General features: G+C 34.7%; 1 protein-coding gene across 1 annotated transcript in view; it reads right to left on the reverse strand.

Moving 5' to 3' along the window:
• LOC106464818 (allene oxide synthase-lipoxygenase protein-like) overlaps positions 1–14,223 on the reverse strand; it is a 47,969-nt gene that overhangs the window by 12,913 nt on the left and 20,833 nt on the right. Inside the window, exons 4-8 of the mRNA XM_022392608.1 lie at positions 11,050–11,108; positions 8,346–8,486; positions 6,397–6,525; positions 4,235–4,332; positions 3,031–3,163 (exon numbers count right to left, since the gene is read on the reverse strand). Of these exons, the coding sequence (XP_022248316.1) occupies positions 3,031–3,163; positions 4,235–4,332; positions 6,397–6,525; positions 8,346–8,486; positions 11,050–11,108 (560 nt within the window). The remainder of the gene's footprint in view (positions 1–3,030; positions 3,164–4,234; positions 4,333–6,396; positions 6,526–8,345; positions 8,487–11,049; positions 11,109–14,223) is intronic.

The raw sequence follows: 14,223 nt of genomic DNA on the forward strand, positions 1-14,223 counted from the left end.
CACCCTATCGTTATTAATGTCTACTGTTATTATATATATATATATATGTGGGTTATTTAATTATTAATTAATTAATTCTTACTTTATTAATGCACCCTATCGTTATTAATGTCTACTGTTATTATATATATATATATATGTGGGTTATTTAATTATTTATCAATTAATTCTTACTTTATTAATGCATCCTATCGTTATTAATGTCTACTGTTATTATATATATATATATGGGTTATTTAATTATTTATCAATTAATTCTTACTTTATTAATGCATCTTATCGTTATTAATGTCTACTGTTATTCTGTATATATGGATTATTTAATTATTTATCAATTAATTAATTATTACTTTATTAATGCATCCCCGATGGTTCAGCGGTAAGCCTGAGAGCTTATAATACTAAACATTGGGTTTTGGTACATAAGGTGGGCAGAGCAGAGGTCGTCCATGGTGTAGCTTTGTGCTTAATAGCAACCAAACAAACTTTTTTTTTATATATATATTTTGAATCATTTTATTACACCAAGTTCCCAATGTAAATATGAGGGGATTACGCTTTTAATATATAAGTAAAGATCAAGCCTGATAAACGCTACTCGATACTATGGTAACATAGCAAATAGCCTAATATTAATGATCAGGAATATAATTACACAAAATAATCCAAGTTAACTTATAAAAAAAATAACTCGAAATTAATTAGAACATTTGTAACATATCAAGAAGAATATTATTATTTTTAACTAGGTCTAATTCAGAACAAAAGTTATAAAGGCTTAATTAAGTAAGCCAGATGTTTCTCTTTTTCACTGAATATATATAGAGTGATCCAATGACAGATACGCTAACAACATAAACATACACTGAAATAGAACACCTAGCTACAAAAGTATCATTTAAAACACCTGACTTTAACGTCAGTTATATTAATGTATCACATTCTTTCCTCAATAAATCAGTGTGGGAACTTTCTTCGAATTACCCTGTGCTTTAAGTTAATGTAATAATAAAATTTTAAGAAGTTACGGTTTACACGCCGAAAGTTATAAAGCAATATGCTTACAATGTGTGATAAAAATTAATTTAAACTGAAGATGTATTTTTTCTACATTCCTTTTAATTACTCAATTTAAAATTGGAAGCGTGTAAAAATAGCATTTAAGATCTATATTTTGTCTTCCACAAAGCACTGCGCAAGAAGCCTTTTCTTCAATACCAGCTCAACAGACGAGTTTTGGTCTTAAAAGAAAGACCTCTTGGACAGTGATTTTCAGGAGACAAAGAAAAAAAATAGATATGAAATGCTTTTTTTTCCCCTTTTTTACACACCTCTGATTTTCAATCTGAAACGGATAAATGAAAAAGGAATGGGGGGGGATGCCTGCATTTTACATGATTATTACCAATTTTAAGTTGGGTATTTTCAGAGGCGTCGTTGGGAACTGGCACACGGAGTCCGAGCCCCGATTCTATTTTGCAGTGCCTCGAATCCCCAGTTGATGTACTGAAAAATCAGAGTAGAAAACCATGATAGATATTATTCTGAAAGCTTCAAACGCCGAAAATTTTCGAGCCTATGGGCCCGAGCCCCGAATCTTTTAAGCACCTAGCGACGCCTCTGGGTGTTTTTTTAAACAGTAATCGGGTCTACCAATTGTTCCATCTTGCTCCCAGAAGTTAATGTCTTAAAAGAATAGGCCTACTAATATTTTTATGTAATGTATTTGTTCGACACCACAGTGTAGGCCTACCATTTGCTATCTGTTCTACACTATAGCAACAGGGCAAATAAACGTATGACTAATTAATTATTAATAATTTAGTATAAAATTTAACCATCTAAGCAAATTGATCCAAGTTGACTATAGCATTTTCAGAAAAGTTGATATTAATTAGAATATCTGTAATAAGTTAAGAAAAAATTTAATTGGGTCTTAAATAAAAAGCAGACTTCTCAGAGCTTAACTTTCAGTTGCATGTATTCTCCAGCGCCCTTCCGAAAGCGCTATGCTATGCTATGCTCTAATTCTGGGATATCAAAACTTCTACAGAATTTACAGTTACACAAACTTAAATCAGCTATTCATATTTCGTAGGCATTTACCCTATAAAGTATCCAAGTTTTGTTGATTTCAAATGGTATACTCACACACGTATAATTTTTGTAATTATAATTTCACGAGACAGACCCACAGGAGATCGAATTCGGTAAGTCGTGACGTTAGACCAGTTTTATATTGATTAGGTTAACAGTTATTATAGAAGGAATTTTTGGTTCAGAAACGATTTGGTAAAAGTAATGCGATAAACTATAAAAAAAAAGTAACATTAGTAACACTCACCACATTAATTAACATTTTTATATGAAATTACAGGGTTGTCATCACCTAACGTGTATAATTATTATCGTAAGTTCGTGTTTAAATAGCTAGGATTCGTATGGAAACAAATTTTTTTAATATTTTAAGCCTACTTCATAATGTTTATCATACAGAAAACATACGTATAATACTATCAGTGCTGCTGTGTGATCCGAAGTCCAAATATTAAATATTTTGAACAACGAAAACATCTAATTTCTGAAAAGTTGTATCGAAAATATTCTGCAAGATGTGAAAAGATTAAAACAAGGTTAGTTCAATGTCAAAATTCAATTTATTTGACGACGTTTATTGCAATATTGTTTATTAGTCTACATTATCGTAAGGCAGTCAAGCTTGTCAAAGGACATGCGCCCCAAAACGAAGAATTATTTTAGAAGTATACCCTAATCTTGTCAATTAATGTACATTTCTATCACCAATATAAACGTATTGGTTTCCAATTCCTCGCTTGCTTTCGGCGTTTAAATCGTAACAAACTATCAGCTATTAAGTCAGAAAGTTAAGGTCATGTTTATATTTTTTATTATACTATTAAAATCAGTCGTTATTTGCATGACAAAGACCGGAACTTTGACAATGATCGTGAAGCACGTGATTAGTTTGGCGGTTGAAGTGAACCAATTCTCGGCTTCTATTTAAATTACCATTCGTGCGTCTTTACAGTTTATATTCTCCAGTAACTTGTGATCAACAATAAACAAACGCTTTGCAGCGAGAGCTTCTTCCAAAGTCAGTCCCTCCAAAAAAGGTTGTAACATCCCAGAATCCACCTTGAACCTGAGAAGAACAGAGGAAAAATTCCCCATTAATGTATGTTCACCGAGGTACATTATTAGTTTAAAATAATATAATTTAAGAAAAGAGAACAGCGTTCAACACTGTTCAGGTCTGTATTATCTTTTTAATTTATAAACCATATGCAAGACAAGTCTTTATTTTTTTTATTCTTTCAAATATATTATATTTTAAGTCAGTGAAGAAAAATGTGGCTGTTGCCAAGTTTGGGCTTACCTTAGGGATCTATTACAAGAAACACTTTCTGTATGTAATTTCTTTCTTAAACATTTTATATATTATCAAGCTAACGGTTTTAACGTTAATATAAATTAATGGCATTCTTCGGTGCTTGTGAACAACGTTTAATTATTTCCGGATCTTTTCAAGTCTAAAGTCCTGAACTTCTTTTGTTTTTATCTAAAGACTTCGGAAACACTGATTTTATAACGTCCTCGATTACATTATGTGGCCGCCATGGTCAACTACTCTTCCAGTCCCATTACAAATAGTAGCCTCAACAACATTTAAGCTGTTATCTCCCAAAACTCACTCCTCGTACCTGTCAACAAGGATTCAGTTTACTAAAAGTCTTGCACCCATAGAAGGCTCAGCCGAAAGCTTTTGAATTAGAAACTAAACAAAAAAAACCTAAAATAACGTGGTGATAGTGCAAATAAATTACTCAATACAATTAAGCACTGCTTGTTAGTCTTAACACAGGTGAGACTTCACTATCGACAGAAGCAAATATAAGCCTGAAAATCTGACACCGAAATAAAATATTACGACTTGAAGTTAGAAATAGGTTTTATAATACACCATTACGCCAAGTCCAAAACACTTTTATCACAAGTAAGATACAATAAAATCTTTAGAGCATTAGTTCAAATAGTTTACATAGACTGAATAAAATATTTAATGCTAACATAGTTACTGACCTCGAACTTACACACACACACACACACACTTATTTATCAATCAATATAGCTATAGGTAAGGATCAATACAGGTAGATAAATCTGAACATGGATTTTTTTTTCTCTTCTAAAAAGTTGCCATCTCATCGCTTACTTTGAAGGAATTTCTGTGCACAGAGTAATTAGAATAGGGTTAGCTCCTTGGATTCTCTGGAGGCCAAACCATTTGTCCTCTGTCCAGTACTTGATACACTGGAAAATAACAAAAGCAAAGTAATACTCTGAGTTAATATTGTTTGATATTCTAAACTAGAGTGCGTTCTAAAGTCCCCTGGTGTGTAAGCGGTAAATTTACGGACTTACAATGCAAAAATACAGGGTTTAGTTCTCCGCGGAGGGCAGAGTGCAGATAGCCCATTGTGTAATTTTGCAGTAAGAAAACAACATTCTAAAGTGTCATTAACTTAAGGTAATTTCACAATATTCCTACAGCGGAATTGTTAGAAACGTAATAGGTGTCTAGTTACAAGGAAACGTTCTCGAAACTTAACGATGAATCAACCGCTGACGATGCAGTCCCACCCAATTATATGTAAAACTTAACATATTTCCCTTGTTTATCGCTGAGCATTATTTGGAAATTAGGCTTGCCTTGTTCCATTCATAATAAATACCGTGATGAATAAGACAGTTTGCATGGTATATATATATATATAAATCTAGCCTCTTTGCGTCAAGTCTTCTGAGAAACGTTTCTCTTCGTGTAACAGTAGTCTTACGTAATCATTTTGTGTTAAGAGAAGTAGGCTAATTACATAAACAGAGCAAGCGCGTTAGGACGTTAAGATAATTATGGAGAAATATCAAACTTAAGGAGAGTAGAACCGTTCTCAGATTGGTTCCGATGTTGCAAAAATTGGAAAATAGCCAAAACTTTCTATTTTAAGAAAATGCACACTTATTATTTGTAGTTGTTTGATGAATTAGAAATCAATATCTGATGGAATTACATACAAAGTACGCATCTCATTGAGAATGGTCCTTCCTTGTCTTATTACACTTAATAATCGAACTGTGTCTGCGTAAAAACTGCTTATGCTAAGCCTAAAATCAACAAGGATTTATAGAGTATTCAGAATGTTTGAAATGGAAAAAAAATTCGCGTATAACAAAATCTTTGTTAATTTTGACTGCGTTTATTCTCATCTAACTGCTTTTGTTGTTGTTTTCTAAACTAAATGACAGTCGTAGTGACGTCATTTCAACCGAAGTTGAAGACATTTTCGCTTTAGTGTAGAGTGCAATTGGACAAAAAAAATCCATAAAAGAAAAAACTAAAAAAATTAAATAACACATACGACATACGTTCTATGAAAATCCACATCCATTTGAAACTTAAATTTATATATATATATATATAAATCGATTTAGTGCTATTACATACCACCAGAGGGAGCAACTTCGATTTCTAGTAGGCCTAACTCAATTACTTAAAAAATAAAGTATATAAAAAGGTAATTTAAATATCAAAATAGATTGTTTTATTGTATATTTATTCATTTTGTGTGTGCTTTCATGGTTATTACATGATTAAAAACTTCATACACCGAAGAAAGAAAAATAAAAAGTTCAAACTGGAATCAATAAGGCTGTATCAGTTCGCGTATTGATGTTTCCAATATTTAGCTGTAACATGTCACTTTGACACCCTGAAGTGCTTTTTAAAAGTGCTTGGTTGGTCTGATCGTGGACAACATTGACATATTAATGGGTAGCACAGGAGTCTCTTGTATTATTTAGTGTGCATGTATCCGCTTTCGATGCTTTAGCTAACTAGTCAAAGATAATATACTTACAACCTAAGTTATCTGAAATTAAACGATAAGGAAAAGAGAGTCATTTAAAACATAACGAAATACAACAACGCTTTAGGAAACATATTATATACTTTATCCTATTTACCAAGAAACATATTAGTATACATTACACAGAAAACGTTTCGATCATAAGCTGTAGATACGTGTGAATTAGGTTTTCGTTTTGTTACAAACTATTTAAACTTTTAAAGACTGAAATAATACCATGGATCTCCTTGCTAGAAATCTAGATTGTTATCTACGAACAAGATGCTTTAACAAGCCTAAAGTTATAAACGTTTGAGAGTCGGAACTTGCAGACATAAATCTCATACGCTTACCTTGAGTACTTATACATATATATATATATATATATATATATTCACTCATCCAAGAACTTCCATTTTTCTTTTACACGTGATAAGCTTTATTATAAATTGTAACGCTAAGCGCCACCTACCTCTGGTTCCTCGAGATTCCATCTATACACAGTCTTCAAGTCTTCAAAGGACTCCCATTTGTCCTTAGTAGCTAGATTGATCAGACTAATGGCTACAAGAAGACTTCCTTTGTTCTTAATTATGTCCCACTGTAATATTAAGTAAAGCCCATTTAGTACTTACTAAATTTTAGTGTATAGTCAAAAGACATTTTAATGAAAAAAAAGTCCGTGGAATTCTACAACATTCACATGCCATTCCAATCTAAGAAAATTAAATTGAAAAATAAAAAAAGGTCATTAGAAAAAACAATCAACGTACCAAAATCCACGAGACAATTAAGATTACTGTCCTTCATATTACTTCTCAACCACCTCACTTAGGCATTACGTCACATTTATGTGATATATCAAATTTAGTTCTTGGGGATGGAAACCGTTTCCTCATCCTGCTCCAAAGTTGAAACATAATAATCCCAACAGTGAGAGGAATAAATAAAGTATGACGATTAGAATATATATATATATATATCATCATTCAAACAACTCTCTCACTTAAAAACCATCAAACAGAAGTTGAAAATCCATATATTTACACATTTATAGACTGAAAACACTAGCTCCACCTGTCGGATCATTAGTAAACTAGAAAAATCGACGATATATATATTAATAATAATTACAATGTTAAGTGTTTTAATTAAATCACAATCTTTGTTACGTAATACTTTAACTTTGCATTTTTAAGTTTGGCCATTGTTATTTGTATCGTACTTCAAATTTACTTTCATAAAGGATTTTGAAATTTAAGTTTATATTTCTCTTATTTCTTCCACGTCTCAATTTTAAATTTTTACTCAAAATTCTCATGTTTTCAATAGATCAATACATAATCTAATACAAGCCCACAGTCTGTTTATTGAATTTCGGGCAAAGTTGCTCGAGGTCTATCTACGTTAGCCGTGTTTAATTTAGAAGTAATAGATTAGAGGAAAGGCAACTAGTCAACACCACTCACCGCCAACTGTTGAACTACTCTTTTAACAACAAAAAGTGGGATAACATAACGCCAACATGGCTGAAAGAGTGAGCATATTGGGTGACGGAATTAGAACCTGCAACCCTCAGTCTGCGCTAAGCCTACACACAGAGAGAGAGAGAGAGAAATAATTTGTTCCAACGAACCATGATTATTTTATCATTATAAGAAAAGCGTTTGTCATTTCTAAACAAGTAGGTTATATTCCCTAGTCATATCATTTTACATTTAAACAGGAAACAACAGAAATGCAAAACGTTCCGAAAAAAAAAAGTCAAAAACCCAAGAAAAACTCGTACTTCTAATGTTGCTGCAATCTCCCCACCCCCCACACTCCTATTCTATGAAATAATCGAACGTAATATCCCTACCTAACCCACATCTGTAAAAACTAAGACTTTTAACGATGAGTCACCTGTTATTAGAAGGAGTTAAAATACGGGGTTCAGAACTCACTTCACTTGTTTACTGAACAAATTTAGTAACTATCACTATTTCTAAGAAACCACAAGTTAAAAGACGATATGTCAACCGCATTATATCTACCATATCCGGTACCGACGAGACCTTTCGGCTAATACAACCAATATTAGGGCTCATCAGACCGGCTGGAACACGACAGATAAAGTAGTGGTCTAGACGCTACGTATATTATCAATTTTCATGAGCTACAACTGGTACATCAACACCTTATGCTGTTCGTCGTTACGGTATGTGATGATAAGTGTTAATAAACTGTTCTTTAATGGCCCTATGATACAGGTTTCAGTAAGACGCTAGAACGTAATCGCGACCACAAAATGCAACAACAACAACAACGTATACATCAGGAAAATAAGTCAAACTGATGCTAGCTTTCTCGTCCCTTGTCACCCCCACCCGCCTACTCTCCAAGGTACATATCACCCTAGTTTACCGGCCTTACACGTACTTGCCAAAGTGACGTAGGCTGATCTTGGTACAGATCGATTTTAGAAGCTAGCCAAAGACTTATTGTCAAGGTTCTGACAAATGACACTGGTAAGTCTGCATGGGTGTCTTGTCGGTATAACGCGAAACGCCCAATACAATGCTAAGAAGAGGAAGAAGAAGAAGAAAAAAAAAGACTTCCTTGTAAAAACACTGTTACATTCACTGTTACACACGTAGACCTGGACAGGTTTGTTATGAATATCAACAACTGAATCAAATTCTTTCGTCATAGGCACCATGAGATTTTTCTCACTTGTCGGGCAACTTGCCAAGCCGTAACAGACATATTTTTCGACCTGTTTAAGTTATGAGATGCTGTACCTTTAGGGCATATATGTCCACATGCCAGGCTGAATAAGCAGATAATCTAAATTTAGAGGTAAGGTCGTTTGGAACTTCATCGTTTTCGTACACGCCTATCTGTCAGTTGTTCGTTTCACATTTTCATCGGGCAGACGTGAGAGAAACCATACGCGTAGGGCAAAATGAACCGAATCGTCGTACCCTAGTTCTCACGCCCAAGATACGCCCTGGGTGTGATGTCAAACCAACAATCGAGAAACGATAAACTTTCAGCGGAAGCTGTTGAAATTCTTACTAATCGAACTTGTTATAAGAAACACCCCGTCGGTTTACAAGTCTAGCGAAATGACCACGACGTTTACCGGGTCATTTCAGATTACGAAATAGGTAGGGCGCTTCAGAGTTGTGGGTTGTGGGCTGGTATTGTTTATAAAGTGGTGTGATGTGTAGCAGGATATTAAACTATTAAGTATCAACGACGTAACGAGAAACTACACACTACGCTTAATCAACCAGGGAAATATCAACGACGTTAACGAGAAACTACACACTACGCTTAATCAACCAGGGAAATATCAACGACGTAACGAGAAACTACACACTACGCTTAATCAACCAGGGAAATATTAACGACGTTAACGAGAAACTACACATTACGCTTAATCAACCAGAAAAGTATCAACGACGTAACGAGAAACTACACACTACGCTTAATCAACCAGAAAAGTATCAACGACGTAACGAGAAACTACACACTACGCTTAATCAACCAGAAAAGTATCAACGACATAACGAGAAACTACACGTTTAGCCGAATGAAGCAGGAAAATAAAAAAAAGACGTAACAAGAAAACACACTAAGCTTAATTAACCAGGGAAATATCAACGACGTAGCCACAAAAAAACTACGCTGAAACAAGTATGGCAGTAACGACGTAACAAGAATCTGAACACGAGTAAAGAACTGTTACATAAATAGTTTCTTCGCCTGCTACAAATTCGACGACTGGATATTTATACTTATTAAAACAGGATCTCGGTACGCGGTTGGGCTATATTATAATTCTATTAAAGTAGTACTCGAAGTTTTAAGCACGCTGGTAAACCAACTATCGCTAGCGTTTAACCAATGTAATATCTTTTTTTTTTATCTTACTAAAACATAGTAGTATTTTTTGTTTGCTTGTTCTTAAGTGCTAACTATGCCCACTGCTGTTATCGAGAGTCAGTTTACTTTTGAATCACGGGGAGGAGGAGGGGCGATATAAACATAAATCAAGTTTAATTTATGTTTCATGTTATAAGCTTCAATATCACGATAAAGCAGGTACTCTCGATGGGAATTAGAAAATAATAATAATAACTCTGACGTTCACTTCATCATAGAGCTGTATGAATGTTTGTTTGTTTTAGCGCACAACTACACAATGGGCTATATACACTGTATCTATCGCGGAAACTCGAACCACAGATTTTAGCGTTAAAAATCCATAAAATCAGTTTTGTAATTTGTTAATCGTGTAGGGATATCACGTAATTAAGTACTATAATAATTCCTTTTTTTTTTAATTTTGATTATTTGTTTAAAGCTACACAAGGAAGTAGAGAGCGCCATTGCGGCAAAGAAACTGAAATCAAGAACTCTCAGATTTTACAGTCCGACAGGCTAACCAATAGGCCACGCCTAGCTCCATAAAGTTCGAGAGTTTGGGGTTTTAGTAAGATGTTTATTTTACGTATTTTATCGTGTTTATTTCCTTCTTTATCAAGTGTTCTGGGAATCCGTTTATCGTGTTTATTTCCTTCTTTATCAAGTGTTCCGGGAATCCGTTTATCGTGTGTATTTCCTTCTTTATCAAGTGTTCCGGTAGCCGTGTGGTGACGTGTGTCACTGTGTTTTTAAGAGATTAGTATCAACAGTATTGTTTGCTACATACGTTATATCTAATTTTCATTAACAATATAATGTTTATCACAGAATGAAGAAATTATATTTTCCTGGCGTTTTTAAGTTTTAAAATCTACGTACTAACTTCCGTTCCGGTTTACTGAATTAATTTTTTATCCATAACATTTGGGTTAACACTTATATAACACCTTTTATTTTTTTCTAGAGCTGGAGGCTGCCATCTGACGAGAAGTTCAGTGATGACTACAAGGTAAAACGACTTGATAATTTTTTTCGGATTCCCAGAACACTTGATAAAGAAGAAATAAACACGATAAACGGATTCCCAGAACACTTGATAAAGAAGGAAATAAACACGATAAACGGATTCCCAGAACACTTGATAAAGAAGGAAATAAACACCAATAATAACCATGAAGAAAATTACAAATATACAGTGATATCATCCTACGTCAGAGGATACTCCGTTAGAACACAAACCACGATCACAGTTAGTACATACCAGTACACCTAAAGATGAAATGGAGATCAAAGATAAAAAAATAAAATAAATAAACAACTTTTACAACATTCCTTGTGAATGTGGCTAACGGGAAAAACGTAGACTATCACAAGTTAGATATCAGGAAATAATAGAATCGGTAATATTCATCTATCTGTAATAGCCAGAGAAGGCTGGAATAATATTAAGACAATTGGCATTAACCAAATATATAAAAAAAATTGGTCACAAGGAGGATGTGTTCATTAAAAAAAAGATAACATCAAATAGCCTTACTCGACCTTTAACAAATATATTCATCTAAGATAAACCGAGTCACGCTGATCATCATATCGTATTTACATACAGGGACGGTTCTCACTGATTGGGGAGGTTGAGGCTTCAGGATGCGGTGACGTTTTAAACATCGGATGATAGTTAGTGAGGTAACTAGTGAGCAGTCAGATACAATCGCATTTTACACTGCTAAACATTGATTAACTTCGCTTATATGTTTGTCATTTTAATTAAAGGATGGGGGGGGGGTCACTTGATGACCGTCATGGCGGGGGCAAATGTCCCCTTTGCCTCCTGCTATCATATACACTGATATTAAGTATACATGCAATGTATATGCAGAGTAGGGAACGTAGAAAGAAATGGCGTGATGCACGTTATTCACAAGTTTGTCTGTTTGTTAGTAAAGCACAAAGATACACAATGGTCTATCTGTGCTGTACCCGCCGCGGTTATCTAAACCAGATTTTTAGCGTTGTAAGCCCTCATACTTACCGCCGAACCATCGGGGGAACGTCTGTTAAATATATTTGGAATAATTACATCTTTCACAGACAGTCTGTCTGTCTGTTTGTAATTAAGCACAAAGCTACACAATGGGCTATCTGTGCTCTGCCCACCACGGGTATCGAAACCAGGATTCTAGCGTTGTAAGTCCGCAGACATACCTCTGTTCCTTTGGGGGGGGGGCTTCACAGACAGACCTGAATGTTTAGCGTTTCCTTATTGTAATTAGCCTAACCTTTTGCTTACAATCACCATAACACAAAACCCTTTCTCTTTAGATAGGAAAGAACAATGCGAAAATACTCACGCACATTTACTAGGCGTCAGATTATAAATTAGTTATTACGATAGTTTTAAGTCTGCCATTTCATAACACATACACGTATAATTTTCTCAAACTTATTGTATATTTTTGAGCACAAAACCATATTAAAATTAACTTCTAGTTAGTGTTAACAGATTAGTTGCGCATTTTTCATACACGATCTTTTCGTTAACATTCTTGGGCCGGACGTGGCCCAGTGGTTAACGTACCTGACTGTGGATCTGCTGGTCCATTGTTTGCGTCCCGTTACCACACGATAAAATATACTGCGCACCGCACTTGGAAGCCGTGGATGCGTTACAAGTGTGACGGTCAGATTCCATATTTAGTGTCAGATAAGGATAGCCTAAGAATTGACGGTGGGTGTTATTGAAATGCTGCCTTCCCTCTAGTTTTATCAGTTATAAATAAGGGACGGCTCGAGAAGTTTTGCGTGAATAGCCGAAACAAGAAATACTGTAAAAATGCATCAAATTATGAGCACTTTGGTGGGAGAAATATTAACATATAAATCACCTGTAGCACATTTTGGAAGAGGAAGAGGGTGGGGGAGGATGATCCAAGTTAATCCTGTTATCAAAGGAAGATATTCAAAGATACTGATAATTGTCGTGCGAATTTTTGACTTAAATCAGAAGAAAAGGATTAAATTAAATTAGGCCAAACGTAAACGATTTGCTGTAGGAAAAATTAGAAAAAAACTGTTTATAAGTTTCCTGTGTCATGTCATGCGTGTACTTACAAAAGTTTACATCAAACCAATGTGACGTGGACATGCGAGTGTTTACATCTAACTAGTGTTACGTGTGAATATACACATACACAAGTTCTTTCTTCAAGATGAAACTGATGTAATGTTAAACCAGGTGGTTTAGAAAACAACAAAACTTGAATACTGTAGTATCATTATCGCAAATATAAACCAACGGTACCAGTAAAGCTTCCGAAGTAATGTATTTAATTTCAGTGGAACACGTTCATATAGCAGTTTAAATGAACCGCGGGAGAGAAGTTCAGCCTTATAAGCAGAGGACGTGGAGTGTCGTTAATCGTTGTTGTTGAATTTCACGAGGAGCTACACAGAGTATAAGAAAGAAATCTAATCAACGCCATCTACTGTTGAAATTCAACAACAACGATTAACGACACTCCATGTCCTCTGAGGAGCTACACAGAGTATAAGAAAGGAATCTAATCAACGCCATCTACTGTGAGGACATGGAGTGTCGTTAATCGTTGTTGTTGAATTTCACGAGGAGCTACACAGAGTATAAGAAAGGAATCTAATCAACGCCATCTACAGTGAGGACATGGAGTGTCGTTAATTGTTGTTGTTGAATTTCATGAGGAGCTACACAGAGTATAAGAAAGAAATCTAATCAACGCCATCTACTGCCAACCCGATGGATACTCTAATCAAATATTGGGATTTGGCTGCCATACTTATAACGCCCTCAAAGCGCAGAGCACGATTTTTTTCGGTGTAACGGGGTACGAACCTCGAATCCAAACTGTATAAAAGACGAAATTTCGAATTATGCCTACTCTATCTCGGATAAGGTCGCATTTCTTGTTCAGACAAGTTTGGTGTTGATTGGAACATCACTATTTTCACTCAGCTAATTTTGTTATTCTTATTCAGACAAGTTTGCTGTTTAATTCAAACATCACTATTTTCACTCAGCTAAGAATGTTATTATTGTTCAGGTAAGACAATCGCCAAATATGAGAACAAAGCTACGTCTTAATATATATATATATAATTTCAAGAGTTCGGTCTCTCTCGACAGTGAGATTCTCAAGAAATATTCATCACAATCACATGTCATAGCAACTGAAGATCTAGATCAGATCGGTTGTATTGTATCAACGCCCCCTTCTACTGATCACAGTCACATGTCATAGCAACTGAAGATTTAGATCCAGTCGGTTTTATTGTATCAACGCCCCCTTCTACTGATCACAGTCACATGTCATAGCAACTGAAGATTTAGATCCAGTCGGTTTTATTGTAT

Source organism: Limulus polyphemus, unplaced genomic scaffold (assembly GCF_000517525.1).
Source record: "Limulus polyphemus unplaced genomic scaffold, Limulus_polyphemus-2.1.2 Scaffold1750, whole genome shotgun sequence".
Taxonomy (NCBI): domain Eukaryota; kingdom Metazoa; phylum Arthropoda; class Merostomata; order Xiphosura; family Limulidae; genus Limulus; species Limulus polyphemus.